This window comes from Cynocephalus volans, chromosome 18 (assembly GCF_027409185.1).
Source record: "Cynocephalus volans isolate mCynVol1 chromosome 18, mCynVol1.pri, whole genome shotgun sequence".
Classification (NCBI taxonomy): Eukaryota; Metazoa; Chordata; class Mammalia; order Dermoptera; family Cynocephalidae; genus Cynocephalus; species Cynocephalus volans.
Genome location: NC_084477.1, coordinates 9699107 through 9715157, shown reverse-complemented (window position 1 = coordinate 9715157; position 16051 = coordinate 9699107). Strand labels below are relative to the sequence as shown.

Genomic DNA, 16051 nt, shown 5'->3' with positions numbered 1-16051 from the left:
GGCCCTGGCCTCAGCCTCTTCTACAAGGTGAGGAAAAGATCAGTTCCTCCGAGAGAGGGCAGCTGAGGATAAGGTGCTTGGCATGGTGTGTGGCCCACAATGGAGAGGATGGTTTTCTCTTTCGCATCTGAGCTGCTGCCCTGCATGCCACCCAGGCCACCTGGCTTGTCTCTGCCATTAGCTTTTGCCCATCCTAGAACACAACCTCTTGACCTTGACCCTGGCCTTGGGGGCAGGGCTGGAGGCGAGTCACTCCAGTTCTCAGGGCCTGGCCCCTCCTTTCCCCTCTTTCTTACTTCTTGCGCTTGGACAGTGCTCCCTGCAGGTGCAGGCAGGACCTGGTAAGTAGGGGCCTCGAGTTTTCTAGAATAATTTAAGATGAAACACAAGAAAAGCACAATAATTTTTTTAAAAAACTTTATGAAAGAAGCTAACAGCACTGAATAACACTTTTTAAAGGCACACCTATGAAGCAAGAGTAAATATAAGTGTAGTCTAATTCTGTGCACTACTTCTTGAAAAAACATTTTTTTTTGGCCACTGGCTGGTACTGGGAACCAAACCTGTGACCTTGGAGTTACAAGGCCGTGCTCTAACCAAGTGAGCTAACCGGCCAGTCCCGTACACTTCTGATTGTGACAATTCTAAGTTGCTCCCCTCTTTTCTATTTATCATATCTCCTCTCTTCCCCTTGCCTTGGCCCCAGTGGGAGGACCCCAGTTGAAGGTCCTCTGCAGACCTTCCTACCGAGCGGCTCCCAGCCCCTCTCTCGCCAGCAGTGGGAGGTATGCAGGGTTGTGTCTGGCCTCCAGCACGGGCCATCCCCTCAGAGCATCTTCCAACATGGGACAGGAGAGGAAATTGGTGCTGCGTGCTCCGAACAGACATAAGGAGGTTTTATCACATGGACCTGAAAACTACCCGGGCCTGCCCTCTCCCTGCACTGCTGAGCTGAGGCCCCTGAACCACAGACAGCAGGGGAGAGGCTGCCTCAGTCCTTCCTGCCTCCTGGAGCTGGGCTTCTTGTGAGGAGCTTCCCTGGGCTGGAGGGGGCCAGCGTGGACACTGAGGGAGATTCCAGCTTCACCCTATCCAGGAGGGTCTTCTTAAGGGCAGCAGGGGAGATCTTTTCTTGGTCAGCCATGGATTGCAGCTCTCTGCAAAGCCCCGAAAGAAGGCAATAAACCTGAGAGCCAGAGCTTCGAGTCTTCCCCACCGACACAACCCCTACCCTCATGGATCTGACACCACCAAAGATTAAAACCCTAAACCAAACACTTCTAAGAAATACTAGTTAACTAAGTACAGGTTTATCTGATTTGTCTCATTTGGTCCCAGCCAGACATAAAGCTCCAAGCAATATCCATGATCATGTGGGGAGACAGAATGTGGAAAATCACCGGGTTTGGAGTCACAGACTTGAAGTGGAATCCTGCCTCCATCACTTATGAGCAGTCTGACCTTGGGAAAATTGTCTCTGAGGCTCAGCTCCCCTGTCTATATCATATTCTTTTTTTGGTTTTTGGCAGCTGGCCAGTATGGGGATCCAAATCCTTGACCCTGGTGTTGCCAGGCGGTGCTCTAACCAACTGAGCCAACCAGCCAGCCTATCCCTTACTTGCCAAAGTTAACCTCTGCTCTCAGAACTGTGGTGAAAATCAGCGAAGTAAGGCCAGCAAACCCTTAGCTAAACACGGTCTAACAAATCGTGCTGATCACCAGAGCACAAACTCCGGCACTACTAACAGGACCCAAGACAGCAGGTGCCACAAGATGGTGCTCAGCCCAGCCCAGGGCCTGGCTGGGAGTAGAGGACCTAGAGCAGAGGAGGAGAGAGATGGACCTACCGTGTTCGGATGCAGGAGGCCTCAACTGCATTGATGAGCAGAGAGCGGAAGCCTCCACTCTCTAGGAAGTGCAGGGCATGGATGGTGGCCCCCCCGGGGGAGCAGACATTGTCCTTGAGCTGGCCGGGATGCTGCTCCGAGTCTAGCAGCATCTTGGCCGCTCCCTAGGGCAGGAAGGGAGCATTAGAGGAGAAAGCTGCTAGTGCACCATGGGGCAGGCTTCCCATGCCCACTGCTCCTGCCCAATCCCTATGCCAGCTTCCCAACCAATCCCTGCACCCAGCTCACTGACCCCCCCCCCCCCAGAATTCCCATCCCGCACCCTGGTCCCAAACACGCAGGGGGAAGACACTGACCAGCAAGGCCTGGGCTCCCAACCGGACTGCCAGGCGCCGCGGCAAGCCCATCTTCACCCCACCGTCAGCCAGTGCGTCCAGGGCCATGAATGCCTGTGGAGACATTCGCTGAGCCCTGGGCAGCAGGCACTCGAGGGCCCTCCCCAGGGGCTGGTTTTTCTGAGGCCTGGAACTGGCTCCAGGGGTCAGCCTCCTCCACAAGCCAGCCACACCCAAGAGGTGGGTTCCACCTCCCTGCCAACCCAAGCCTCCCCACCACCCCATCTAGCCGCCTGGGTTCCCAGAAGGCTGCATGAGCAGACGAGGGTCTCACGTAGGCAGGCCCGCTGCCGCTGAGCCCCGTGACAGCATCGATCAGGTCCTCCTCCACCTCCGTGCAGAAGCCCACGCTGCTCATGAGCTGCTCCAGGAGCTGCCCGTCCTCCACCAGGGCGTGGGTGCCTGTGGCGTACACCGTGGCACCCTCCCGCACCACCACAGGAGTGTTGGTCATGCAGCGAATCACTTTGGGGGTCGGCTGGAACGCCATCAGCTTCTGGGGCAAGGCAGAGGGCTGAGTGAGTGGCCGGGACGCAGTCCCACCCATCAGCTGCCACTCCCAGGCCACCCTGAGCCCCTCCCCCCAAGGGGCACCAGGGCTGAGATGGGCACCTTCTCCACAGAGCTGATAGTGACCCCAGCTGCGCAGGAGACCACGATATGCCTGGCCTGCACGTCGGCCCCAATCTCATCCAGGATGAAGGGGATGATGTGCGGCTTCACGGCCAGGAAGAGGACGTCACTGTGTCTCACTGTCTCCTTGTTGCTGCGGGTCAGGTTCACACCCATCTTCTGCAGGAGGAAGGGACCAGCTCACAGTGCTGGGGCACCCTGGCTAAGCCCAGGCCTCCCAGGGAGCTGCTGAGCCCCTGCCAAGCCCACTCTGCCAACTACAGCCTGGAAATCCTTGCCCTGTACTCTCAGGATTCCCAGTCCTCTGGCACTCAAGGCACCCCTCTGCCAGGTAAGAAGTCTCCACAGTGGGAAGCAGCACAGGCCAAGGGAAAGGTGAAATGCTAGCGACGAGTGATTGGAGGCAGAGCTGGGTCAGGCCCCATCCCAACCCGGCCGCTTGTTCATCAGACCGAACGGTCTCCCCATCCCTCTGGGACTCTAAACTGAGAAGCAGGGCCTCCAGCACCAGGAGCATCAGCCCATCCTAGGCAGACACTGCCTGTCACCTGCCTCATTGGCCACCCTCTCCCACACTGCCCAGGTTTTGGGTGAAGATGAGATATTATCTTTTTGGAGAGAGGATTCTTAACCAACACGCTCATTCATGCCTCAGAATAACAGCAAAGTGGCTACTGTTATAAATAAGGAAAGTGAGCCTCAGAGTAACTGAGTACTTTAAGGTCATACAACTCGTCGATGAAGAAAAATGAATGTTTATTGGGTTTCTACTAAGTGCTAAGTGCTTTCCATATGTAATTACCTGTTAATCCTCTAATCACCCCAGTGCCTGGATTTGACCCCCAGTTTGTCAACCTGGGTGCCCCAAAGAAGGTGGAAGGATGTGCTGTTCCTGGTGAGGAGGTCAGTGCCGGTCCAAGACTAGCACAGGCAACACAGCCAGACTCTGGTTATCCTTTTCCTGGGCCTCCACCCTCTTTCCCACACCCCCTCTGCCCCACATACCCTGAGCGCGGACACCGTGGGCAGGTCCATTTCCGGGGAGCTGGCTATTATCTTGTGAGCCGACAGGACACCTGTAGCAGACAGGGCTTTTCAACGCAGGACCATAGCCCGCCCTGTTCCCACGTTTTCCCCGGGAAAGCAGAATCAAAACCATGACTGCTCTAACACTGCCGGTGTCTCCCTCACCCCTTCGATCTCTTACACGGACACAAGACACACCTGCTGCCAAGCAAGAGTCTCAGATACCCACCAAACGCAAATCCTTCACTCATGCATGCACGCATTCATTCATCCATGCATGCATTCATTCATCCACGCATACATTCATTCATTCATCCATGCATGCATTCTTTCATTCATCCATGCATGCGTTCATTCATTCATCCATGCATACATTCATTCATGCATACATGCATGCATTCATCCATCCATGCATGCATGCATGCATGCACGCTGGTGGGGTGGAGGGCTGTTCACACACCAGGCCTGGGGCCCATCCACGAACCGCCCCCCGCGCCTCCACGCGCTCACCTGCGGCCGTGAAGCCCCGCGCAAGTGCACAGGCCAGCTGGCCGGCGCCGATGAAGCCGACACTCATGGTCCTCGGCTCCCGACCCCCGGCAGCCGCACGAACCCGCTCGGCGTCACCCCGAGGTGCCGCTAGGGGAAGGCGGCGCCTGCGGGGCCAGCGTGCGGCTCACCGAGTAAGCGGATCCGGCGAGTCCGGGGGAGCTTCCGGGCCGCGGCTGGGCGGGACTCACCCCGGGGCGGGATCATGGGGCCCCTCTAGCCCACAGGGCCTTGCGCAAGGCGTCGGGCCGGCCAATCCGCGGCCGGGAGCTCGGAGCGGACCAATCGTGGCCGGGACTCAGGGCACGTGGCCCCGCCCCGTCAGGCTAACCAATCCGCGGCCTGGAACTCGGGGTTGGCCAATTGCGGCCGGGCTGGGACCGTGCGCCCGCCTCCCCCGCTCGTGACTGACAGGCGGGACGTCGGGCACAGACCGCGAAAGTCCGGCCCTCGTCCCCTCAGGACCCCCGTCCCCCACCGGACAGCCGAGGTCGCCGTCTGGACCCCGCCTAGGGTTCAGGGTTGGGGTCCGGCCGAGGCCTGGCTTGTCTTCCTGGCGCTGGTCACCCGGGTTACCGACTGAAGGGGGTGAATGGGACCCCCCTGGCTGGAGATGAGACGGGGGTCGCGCAGACACGTGCGCCCCGGGATTAGCGGGGTCGGAGCCGCGGGGAGGCGGCGGGGGCAGCCGCGGCTGATCCCCCTGAACTTGCATGGTTCCCGCGGACGTGTCTTAGCCTGCAGGTAGGACCGGCTCCTCTGCCCCGTAAGGACATCATCGGCTCGCTAAGAACCGACTCCTCTTCCACAAGCCTGGCCCACCCGGCCCCTGCCGCCACTTGCTTGGAAACGCCACACACACGTGATGTTTCCTTTTTCATCAATAGTAATAAGTAAGGGGCCGCGGGGAACAGGTGACGGAGGAAAGTACAGAGGAAGGAGGTGGCGTCCTGTTGGGAAAATAGAAGAAATACGGCCAGGGCCCCTCCGGTGTGCAGGGTCTTGCCGAGCAGCTGAGGTGCGTGTGCGCGTGCGCGTGCGCACGGGGGTTCCTTGTTATTGCGCATGTGCATCCGGGTTTTTTTGGGGGGGGATTATGGTCTTGCGCATAAAGGACTAACTGCGCAGGTGCGGGATTCTCCTAGAGGATTCTCCAGGAGTTCCTATTAGGCCCAGTGCTCATAGCTCTGAATAAAGTCTATTATTTCTTCACCCACGGCTCCCAGGACCTTTTCCTATTACCTGGCTCGTAGACTTGAAGGGTTTGTGACCCAATCTGGAGAACGGGCTCGAGGGGTCTGTGAGCCCGAGCCCTACCTCTACACGTCCCCAGAGGATTCAGAAGAGCCAGGGACCTTTATTTTTCCAGGTCTCTTCTACCATCTTTTCTACAGTCCTTTCCATACAATGTACATCCCCACCCCCAAGCAGGGGACCACCTTCTGCGAGTTTAGTTGATGCTAAGAATCACATTCCTGAGCAAAATGGTCTGTTTACACACCCTTAAAAATGAGGACCCAGAATTTACCATTAAGCAAAATAGTCTATAACTATTTCTGATCAGAAAAATAAGACATGCATATGGGGGGGAAAGTTGCGAAATACAAAGTGAAAATAAGGAAGCCAAAATCATCTTCAATCATATTTCCTAAAGATAGTTTCTTGCAAACATTTTTGGTGTATTTCCTTACATTATTATTTTCTATGCATATATACTTTACCTGTCATTGGAAATAAATGAAATACATGTAATTTTGAAATTTCTATACCAGATGTATCATAAGCATTTTCCAATGTCACTGAAAGGCTATTTAAAACAAGATTTTAATGACTGCTTAGCATTGCATTATATGGAGGTACCGTACTATTTTAACCATTCTCCCAAAGATCAACATCAGGTTTATTAATTCATTCAATAGATACTTACTGAGACAGATTCTGGGGATACAGCCATGAACAAAACAGACTTAAAGTCTCTGTCCTCCTGAAACTTACATCAATTTAAAAGATTATTATCCCGGGCCGGCCTTTGGCTCACTTGAGAGAGTGTGGTGCTGATAACACCAAGGCCACGGGTTCAGATCCCTATATAGGGATAGCTTGTTGGCTCGCTTGGGAGAGTGTGGTGCTGACAGCACCAAGTCAAGGGTTAAGATCCCCTTACTGGTCATCTTTAAAAAAAAGAAAAAAGATTATTATCCCTACTATTGTGATAAAATCTTTGCTTGACTCTTTACTTCCTTAATGTAGATGCCTAAAAGTGAGATTTCTGGACTATGGTTTGGGGCCCTAAAGGCTCTCACACTGGCCATGTTGCAGTGTTGGCTAGTGGTTACCACCATGAGCTCTGAAAACAAATGCAGCAGTTCAAACTAGCTGAAAGAGAAGAGGGGCTTTTGATACAGCCCCTGGGAAAGTACAGGGGAGCTCACTAGCTAGAAAGAACACACAGTATGCAGGACCTCAGGGATGGAACTAGAACTTAATGCTGCCAGACCCCTCCCTCTCTTTCCTCTGTCCCTCATCTCTATTTGCCTCCGCTTGGCCTCCTATCTTGTTGTAGAGGAGTTTTTGTCAGGCATCCGGGAAGATGGGGGCCCACCCTCCTTCACAGCTTCCCAATGCTGCCTGTTCTAGAAGGGGTACTCAGACTCCCCATAGTCCACTGGGGGCACTAAAGGGCCCTTTGCTTTTCCTGGCTCTGGTCTGTTGTGAGAAGCTTTGCAACAGAAAAGGTTGTACCAAAGATGAATGTATGAGTGTCGGGACAGGGTGTGGGGACACTGGTGTCTCACTCCTGTCAGGCCCCTTACACACACCTGTTCCTTGCCTGGTTGTGTTTGTATCTCCTGCCTCAGCTTCCAGGAGCAGGGGCGAAATAGGAGGAGGCCGGGCCGACCCCGTGGCTCACTCAGGTGAGTGTGGCGCTGGGAGCGCCAAGGCCGCAGATTCGGATCCTATATAGGGATGGCCGGTGCGCTCACTGGCTGAGCGCGGTGCGGGCGACACCAAGCCAAGGGTTACAATCCCCTTACTGGTCACAAAAAAAAAAAAAAAAGAAATATGAGGAGGCCTACAAGAGCCCCCAAAAGGAGGCCATGTTGGTGCCCCCTAATGCTGGCTTGATCCCCAGCCAGGGTAGGCCACATAAGAGAGGGAGCAGGAGGGCTGGCCAGTTAGCTCAGTTGATTAGAGTGTGGTGCTGATAACACCAAGGTCCAGGGTTCAATCCCTGTGCCAGCCAGTTGCCAAAAAAAAAAAAAAAAAAAAAAGGGGAGCAGCAGAGGCACTTGGTCCTCCTAAGAAGATTGGACATATGAGCCACTGCCCAGAAACTTGTTATTTGTGGTATTTTGAGATCTTTTACTTTTTTCATCTCCAAAGTTTATATATACAAGATTTTGTTATATATATATATATATGTAAAATTTTTATCTATAAATGTTTTATTTATGTATAAATAAAATTTGCTTTATTTATATATATTTATGTTTGCATATTTATATACTTCTTTTATATTTATATATATATATGGGGTTTTTGGTTTTTTTGGTTATTTTTTGGCAGCTGGTCAATACAGGGATCCAAACCCCTGACCTTGGTGTGTTATATATTTTAATTGTAGACAATCCCATTTTATTCTCTTTTAATGATCTTGCTAACTCAAAGACCCATTTCCTTGGTGTTGCGGCCTCAGGACATTTGATGCCTGTAAAGTTTGTTTTGGCTGAAGTGTTGGATGGATGAGATGAGAGGAAAGGCTGGTCAGCCCCAGCCAGACACTTGGGACACACCCTCAAGGAGGACACCAGCCTGGTCCTGCCATCCGGCCACAGACATTCTCTCTCTGTGTCTGGCACCTGTCTCCTTGGGTGCCCGCTCTATCTTTCTACTCCATCAGAATAGACGGACACGTTCAGGAGGCTGCCGGGGCTGCCCACCTTGACGCCTCCACTCCTGTCCTCTCATCCACAGTCAAGCGGGTTCAGCAGTTCCAGCCCTCTCCCTCCCCACTCCCCTCAGTGCCACAGCTCTCCCCCTCCAGCTGTCACAGACAAACAGGGTGATGCTTCCTTTGTTTCTGTCTTCACTTGTCCAGAGTCTTCCCTCCCAGGTCCTCAGGGGCTCCCTCCTGGCCTGTCTCTAAACAGCAGGCCCATCCCTTCTAAGAACAGAGGTGATCCAGGAAAGGAGGGGGAATCCTGAGCTGTGCCCAGCTAAACAGACGGCAAGTCCCTTGGCCCCCAGTCCTCCCAGGCCTAGGAATCTCTCCAGGGAGGCACATTTTGCATACATTTTTGCATTTATTTTTGTTATTACGGAAATAATCCATGTTTCTTATAGGAAAATTAGAAATTAGATCCAATAGAAAAACAAAAATTGCCTTTAATTCTACTACCTAGAATTAAATGACCCTTTTGGAGTATAACTTTCTACACTATTTTTCCTCTGCAGTAAGGCACATCTTAAACTTGATTTTTAAAACAAACACGTACTCATGTTGTGTGTAAACAGTCATTTTGTATGTAAACAGGAGATATGCAAAAACCTAAGTAATTTTGTTTTAGTGTGATGGGATTATGGGTAGTTTTCAATCATTTATTTTATTTATTTGTTTTTGGTGGCTGGCCAGTTCAGGGATCCAAACCCATGACATTACTGAGCTAACCAGCCAGCCCAACACATCAAAAATTATCTTTAATGTTGTTATTTTATCTTTAGAGTGAAAAAAAATTGTAATTTCATCCTACTTCTAATGGGATTTGGCTTATTGTCTATATTAATTTTCTATTGCTGCTGTGATACTCCACCACAAATTTTGCAGCTTCAAACAAAACAATTATATTTTAAAAAAATAAAAATATTTTTAAAAGAAAGATTTAAAAAACTTTATCTCACATTTTGTAGTTAGAGGTCTGAGTAGGCTCAGCTGGTTTCTCTGCCCCAGGTCCCACAGGCCAAATCAAGGTGTCAGCTGATCTGGACTCTTATCTGGAGGCTCTGGGGGAGAACCCACCTCTAGGCTCATTGAGGTGTTGGCAGAATTCAGTTCCATGTGGCTGTAGGACTCAGGTCCGCTTTCCTTGCTGAATCCACCTTCTAGAAGCCACTCACATTCTCTAGCTCATGGCCCCCTCCATCTTCAAACCAGCAATGGCAGATCAAATCCTTCTCGTGGTTCAATTCTCCTTGACCTTTTACCTCATCAGTCCTGCCTCCAGCCAGAGAAGTTCTCAGCTTCGAAGAGCTCATGTGATTGGATTGGGTGCACCCAGATAATCCAAGATAATCTCCCCATTTTAAGGTACATAACCTTAATGCATCTGCAAAGTCCCTTTTGCATGTAACGTTACGTATCCACAGGTTTCAAGGATTAGGGCATGGATCTCTTTGGGGAGAACATTCTGTCTACCACACCATCTCCCTGTGCTGATAAGCACATCCTTACATTTTGAAGTTAAGCCAATCTCCTGGACTTTTTAGCCCTCACTTAGCATGGTATGAGCAGGACCATTCTTGCCACTGACTGCATGTGACTGGCTGTCTGGCTGGGAGTCTGCAGACCTTGCAGAGCCACAGATATGTCACTGAGTGGCTGGTAGAATTCTTCAGATGTTATCAATAAACTTGTAGACAAAGCAACCCTATGCCCCGCTCCAAGTGAGAAGGCTTCATTGTGATGCCTTACAGAGGTAATCTAGCCATCTGCAAATCAGAGCCACATCCTCTCTCCATACCTCCAACGATATTCTTGCCATATCCTCAAATCCTGGCTGTCCTTAGACATTTTTGAATTCCATTTTTCTTTCACTATTCAGTTGGTATTAATTAGCTTTCTGGGTAAGAAACAGAGTGTCCATGAGCTTGAAGTATAACTTTCTCCATAGTTAGGCACAAAGAAACCCAGCCGAGTGGGAAAGGTAAATGTATAGGAATTGCCAGATATGATAATTTCCAAATGACATTTATTATTTATTTATTTATTTATTTATTGGCAGTTGGCCGGTTTGGGGATCTGAACCCATGACCTTGGTGTTATAAGGCTGCACTCTAACCAACTGAGCTAACCAGCCAGCCTCAAATGACATTTTAACCCAATGCCTGTGTCATCATCAGAGCATGCTTACAAGGGACTGGGGTGAAAAGGGGTTTATAACCCATCCTATGGGGTAGAGATTCAACAGATTTGCATCTCCTCGGCCTTAGTTTCTTCATCTGAAAAATGGGAATCTTAATACCTACCTCAAGGAATAGTGGCAAGAATTGAGTGATCTATACATGTGACATTGCCTAGCCCAGCTCCCTGGTTTATAGTGAATGCTCAATAAATACTAGCTTTCTTACCACACCGTTGTCACCCCTGTCCCCAAAACCACAACTTTAGGAGTTAAAGTGCTTTCTAAAGAGGAGCGTAGGGCCGTCCCGTGGCTCACTCCGGAGAGTGTGGTGCCAATAACACCAAGGCTATGGGTTCGGATCCCTATATAGGGATGGCCGGTTGCTCACTACAGAGCTGTGGTGCTGACAACACCAAGTTAAGGGTTGAGATCCCCTTACTGGTCATCTTTTTAAAAAATAAAGAGGAGCGTATATGAGTGACTGTTTCTACCATTTTTGGAATGAGAGGTGTGTGGAAAAATATGAATACCATAAATGAAAGCCTAAATTAAATTTAGTTATCAGTCTCAGTACTTCCTAGGAGTTAGGGGTCCTTTCTTTAGGTCATTATGTTGCTCGCATTCTCCGTTATTGCTCTTCTCTCTTCTATGTAAAGAGTGCTAGAAATTAAATACAGACACAGAGTGAAACATCACTTTTATTTCTTCAGATTATCTACATTCAGTTGTTTTGGCTAAATTTAAAAATGCATGCAAAATACATGTGCTTACTGGTGATAAATTCTCTAAAACTGTGGAGGAACTAATCTAAATATGCACACACAATGCTTAATCTCCAGAGGAGCGGGCAAGGCTAGGGGCTGTCTTACCCCAGGCCAGTGAAGCCTTAAAGCTGAAACCCAACTCCTCCTTGTTAAGAGGAAATAGTGACCCAAAGCCTTCTGCATTTGCTCAAGGTCCCAGGTGTGGCCCTATCAGACTCAGAAACCAGGTGTCCTGATTCTCTGTCCACTGCCCCCAGCTCGAAGTCTTTGTATGCCCTCCTAGCACCTCTCAGGGGAACAGGGACCTAGGTATGTTTACAACAGTCCAGAATGGGTCAGTATTTTGGGGAATGGGGGTACTTTTTCAGACATACTCCCTGTCTAAGGGCAACAGGGAGTTTTTGTTTTGCTTTAATTCACCATGTAATAGAGTAAATCAGTTTTATTTCCCCAGTTCTCATCATAGGGTCTTGTTCATACTTAGTTGAGAATTTGCCAGAGAACAGAAACTCCCAGCTGACAATCTGTCCATTGCTCAGCTCTGTCTCTAAAAAGTAAGCAGGATTTTGTACTAAGCTCAGCATCTTGAGCTGCATTATTTACTTGTGTAAGTGCTTAGGATGGGTGATAAACAAGGACACAGGGCAAAGTAACATAGGGGCACTAAACTGGGACGGGATAACTTGCTAAGTGTAACATTAAAGAAAATTACTTTAAGACCTGCTTCCATGCATGTGTCTGGTCAGAGGCCTCGGTGGCTACACCAGGCGCCTACGGCTCGAGCCTCCTTGGCACGAGCGCCCCGTCTGAGGCACAGCTGCACTTCTGCACCCTCATGTCGGGCAGACTGACCACCCGGGCCCTGGTCCTGCCTCCCTCCTTGACGCTGACGATCACGGGCAGCGAGGCCATCTCTGAGGCGATGCACTGCCGTGGCCCCAGAAATGGCCACTTGAAGGTCAGCGGCTCCGAGGGCTGCAGGCAGCTGCCCACACACTCATAGGCCAGGAACCCCGGGGGCTCCAGGACCCAGTTCTGCGCCCACTCCAGCCCCTGCAGGTCGATGTACGTCTCCTGGCGACAGCAGCGGGTGCCCTCGGTCACTGGTGCCTCAGGGTCACAATTGCCCTGAGCTCTGTGGAGGCAAGGACAGGCAAGGTCAGAGGTCAGCTGGGAGGGGAAGGTCAGGAGCATTTGGGAGGGAGATTTATGATCCATCTGTCGTTATGTTCCAAGAGCTGGATAGTTGTGTTAGAGGATGAGTGAACAAACATACCCAAAATGTAAATAACAAATCAGCTACTGTTTATTTATGGTCTCCTAATATACCAGACGCTGAGCTAGGTACTTTACATTATCTCAGGTGACATCTGCATTTCATCCTCAGATGAACCTAGAGGGAGGTTCCAACATCATCCCTACTACACTTCAGGACACAAAGACATGAAGGTGTTCAGTGACAGGCCAGAGGACTTGCAGCCAGTAGAAGGCACAGCTAGATGGAACCAGACTGATTCCAAAGGCCTGTGCATAAGCACTGTCTGCTCCAAATAGTTAATTTGCCTCGTGAAAAGGGAACTGGTCAAAGCAGGAGGAAAGCTGTTCAGCCACAGTGATGGCTGAAGCTAATATTTTCCAAAGACTTAATCATGGAGATGGATAAAGTGAAAATAGGTGATGACAATAATGTGTATGATTCAATGACAACATAAAATCAGAAGATATTTTTCAGTAAAATGTTTGAATAATAAAATCTCTGCCATTAGAAATGGGGAATCAAACGTAGCGGGGAACCACAGCATCCTGGGGCAATCTGCACCCGCCCATCCCCCCAGTCGGGTCCCAAGGGCATGGGACTGGACCACCCAGTCTACTCGTGTCCTGGCCTGCCTAGCCTGGCGCCTACCCGTAGTGGGTGAGGTCCAGAGTGTGCAGCTCCAGCTGCGGCTCCCCGTGCCCGGCGCCCGGCGCCCCCTGCGCGGCGAAGCGGACCAGCCTGTGGGCGCCCGAGGCCCGCGGGCCCAGCTGCTCCCGCTGCACCGACACCTGCAGCAGCAGCGGCTGCCGGGGCCGGCTCAGCTGCTGCCAGAAGTTCACGGCCTCGGTCACGTCGAAGGCCTTCCAGCCGCTGTCGTGCAGGGACACCAGCCTGCGACAGAGCCCCGGGTGAGGGAGCGGGAGCGGTGGGGACAGGGACTGGAGGAGCCCCTCCCCCGCTCCCCTCCCCCGCCCCTCCCCCTACCCCACCACGCCCCACCCCCCCACCTGGAGTCGATGAGGGAGGTGCGGTTGGAGCCGTCGTCGCGGACGCGCAGCCACTCGATGGTGACTCGGGCCTGGGCGCTGCGCGGGGACAGCCCCTCGTGCCTGCGGAGCGCGGCCTTGGGGACCGGCTCCTGGAAGAGCCGCAGCACGGCCTGCACCAGCTCGCTGTTGGGCGGCAGCCGCTGCTCCATGCCGAACACCAGCAGGTGCGTGTCGGCCTCGGACACCAAGAACCTGCTGGCCACCTCTGGGGACACGAGCAGGGTCAGCAAGGCCCTCCCTGCACCAGAGGAGCTCACAGGTTTGCAGGGCCACTGAGCTGGGAGCCAGGTCAGGAGAGACCAGACTCTGTTCTGTCTCTCTGGGGTGAACTGTCACCTATAAATCCCGCTGGGCCTGGGCCTCTTTGGTCATCATGTCCAGCCGGCAGGAGGGGCGGCCCGGGACCCTGAGCTAACTGGCTGCCCGGCTGGGATGCTGAGGTCAGAATCCTCTCCTGGATTGCGTCCTGATGGCTGAGTAACTCAGGTGTTAGGCTTAGGTGTCTTCCAGTCATCAAGCACCTTTCTGTGCACAACAACTCACTTTAATGTCCACAACACTGGGAGGTGGATAACAGGTAGTCACACCACTGTTCCAGGTGACCAAGAGGTTGAGAGGTGATGGTATGGTCATTGCTCAGGGTCAGGCTCAGACCAGGGTGGCCGTGTGAAAATGACCCCAACAGGCCCCGACTGCCCCCGGCACTCTGAGGCTGAGCCGGGTCCTGCCACCCTCCCATTGGCTCTGCCCTCCTGCCTCTGCCCTCCTCTTCTCTGGTGCCTGGGCCTGGCACCTGGGGGGTGGGACCCTCAGTGCACAGCCCGAGACCAGGGGCCCAGGCCCAGCCCTCCTCCCAGGCCATGGTGCCTCCTCAGTGACTGTGGCCCGTGCACCCCCTTGTGGCCTCCCCACAGAGCCCCACCAAGCCGGGGGCCCTTTGACCCCACCAGAGTGGGCACACCGGTCTGCCGCCACAGCCCCCCAGGACCAAGTACCCAGGGAGGAGGCCTCACCTCGGAAGTTCTGGCTGAACCTCTTCCCGCGGGAGCGGTCCCCGTGGCTACGCTGCAGCAGGGCCACGTACTGGGCCCTCACGTGGGCGGGGATGGCCAGTTCCCCCACTTCGGCCTTGTCCAGGACGGGCGCCTGGCTGAGGTGCAGCTGCTGCAGCAGACTGCCCAGGACCTGCCTCTCGGTGAGGGCCATCCCAGGGCCAGCCAGGGACAGTGCCCAGAGTGCCCAGCAGAGCCACAGGGGCCACATGGAGCTGCTCTGGAGGAGGGTGAAGCACAGCGAGGTGTCCCCAAGGGGGCTCCAGGAGGGTCTCGGGCCCAGCTGGGTTTGCTGAGAGCCAGGGTCGGGCCAGCTTTATAGCCGGCCCTGGGCTGGTCTGGGGTGGTGGGGGGGAGGGAGAGAGGGAGGTCACACCCCTCGGACCTCCTGGGAGCTCAGCAGCAGACAGGCCCATGAGCCCTGAGGAGGGGCGGTCTAGGAAGGACACAAAGGGCTGTCTGGATGCCACACAGCCTGGGCCTCTGGCTGTGCTATCTGTCCAGCTCGACAGTGTCTTAGTGCCTGCTGAATTTCCCTGGCCCTACCCCAGTCCCATTCTATGAAAAAGCGAGGCTATTCTGTGAAAAGGGAGTCCCTTTCACAGAAGCTCCTGAAGCCATCTCCCCGCATCCTTCAGTCCTTGCCCTCCCCCATGACAGAGGAAGCTAGATTCTGTCAGGACAGAAATCTGGCAGTCCCAGGAAAAGCAGTTTCTGCAAGTGGCTTTGCAGTCACTGAGCACAGAGTGAGAGTCCCCCTTCAGTCAGCAGACTCCTTGTGGGGACTGTGCTACCCACTAAGCCGGCCGGCTGGCTCACACCACCAGCGCTCAGATTGAGCCCATGCCATGCACAGACACAGGAACCTGGAAAGCAGAGGCCAAAGCTGCCCAGAGGCAAGTTCTGTCCAAAGCCACAGGTACTGCAGGCACATTGGGGCGGGAGCTCCCCAGTGCCTCCTCAAACACATTTTAGACTGGCTGTGTTCAAATATGGGAACTGCTGCCTGTGAGCTGTTTGACCTGCTGACACGTTAACTTCTCAGTGCCTCGGTTTCCTCATCTGAAGGAGGGGTGATAACAATAGGGCCTACATCACAGGGTTAGTATGAAGATTAAACAAGGTGGCTGGCTGGAGAGCTCCCTTGGTTAGAGTGTGGTGCTAACACCAAGGTCAAGTGTTTGGATCCCCATACCAGCCAGCCGCCAAGACAAACAAAAGATTAAATAAGGTAATACATAGAAGGTGTTTAGCTCAGTGCCTGGTGCTGGTAACACTATGAGGGTTTGCTATCATGATTATCTGCCTGAAATCTGCATTTTCAGGGTGGTAGCTTTCCTAAAAGTATCAATAATAACA

General features: G+C 52.6%; 2 protein-coding genes across 4 annotated transcripts; both read right to left on the bottom strand.

The window, feature by feature from the left end:
* Nucleotides 1–442: 442 nt before the first annotated feature.
* Nucleotides 443–4600, bottom strand: PYCR2 (pyrroline-5-carboxylate reductase 2). 2 transcript variants are annotated; one of them, XM_063082796.1, is made up of 7 exons: nt 4412–4600; nt 3881–3951; nt 2855–3034; nt 2517–2738; nt 2204–2296; nt 1848–2011; nt 443–1157 (listed from the first exon to the last, which is right to left on the bottom strand). In XM_063082796.1, the coding sequence occupies exons 1-7, from the start codon at nt 4476–4478 to the stop codon at nt 992–994; spliced, it is 963 nt and encodes a 320-aa protein (XP_062938866.1). In that variant the 5' UTR covers nt 4479–4600; the 3' UTR covers nt 443–991. The 2 variants fall into 2 exon arrangements, with proteins under 2 accessions (XP_062938866.1, XP_062938867.1); XM_063082797.1 differs by having other exon boundaries at nt 2517–2735.
* Nucleotides 4601–12104: 7504 nt separating this feature from the next.
* On the bottom strand, nt 12105–14903 carry LOC134366476 (left-right determination factor 2-like). 2 transcript variants are annotated; one of them, XM_063082876.1, is made up of 5 exons: nt 14654–14903; nt 13817–13845; nt 13599–13714; nt 13240–13482; nt 12105–12468 (listed from the first exon to the last, which is right to left on the bottom strand). In XM_063082876.1, exons 1-5 carry the CDS (start codon nt 14901–14903, stop codon nt 12105–12107), a joined length of 1002 nt encoding a protein of 333 aa, XP_062938946.1. The 2 variants fall into 2 exon arrangements, with proteins under 2 accessions (XP_062938946.1, XP_062938945.1); XM_063082875.1 differs by having other exon boundaries at nt 13599–13845.
* Between the last annotated feature and the right edge of the window lie 1148 nt (nt 14904–16051).

Excerpts from the sequence above, each read along its gene's own strand:
- LOC134366476 (XM_063082875.1), bottom strand. The coding sequence starts at position 14,903 with ATGTGGCCCCTGTGGCTCTGCTGGGCACTCTGGGCACTGTCCCTGGCT. Across the intron at positions 13,483-13,598 it reads ACCTCCCTCATCGACTCCAG|GCTGGTGTCCCTGCACGACA; the intron begins GTGGGGGGGTGG and ends GCTCTGTCGCAG. Across the intron at positions 12,469-13,239 it reads CTGGACCTCACCCACTACGG|AGCTCAGGGCAATTGTGACC; the intron begins GTAGGCGCCAGG and ends TTGCCTCCACAG.
- PYCR2 (XM_063082796.1), bottom strand. The coding sequence starts at position 4,478 with ATGAGTGTCGGCTTCATCGGCGCCGGCCAGCTGGCCTGTGCACTTGCG. Across the intron at positions 2,012-2,203 it reads TGGGAGCCCAGGCCTTGCTG|GGAGCGGCCAAGATGCTGCT; the intron begins GTCAGTGTCTTC and ends TTCCTGCCCTAG. Across the intron at positions 1,158-1,847 it reads GCCTCCTGCATCCGAACACG|AGAGCTGCAATCCATGGCTG; the intron begins GTAGGTCCATCT and ends GGGGCTTTGCAG.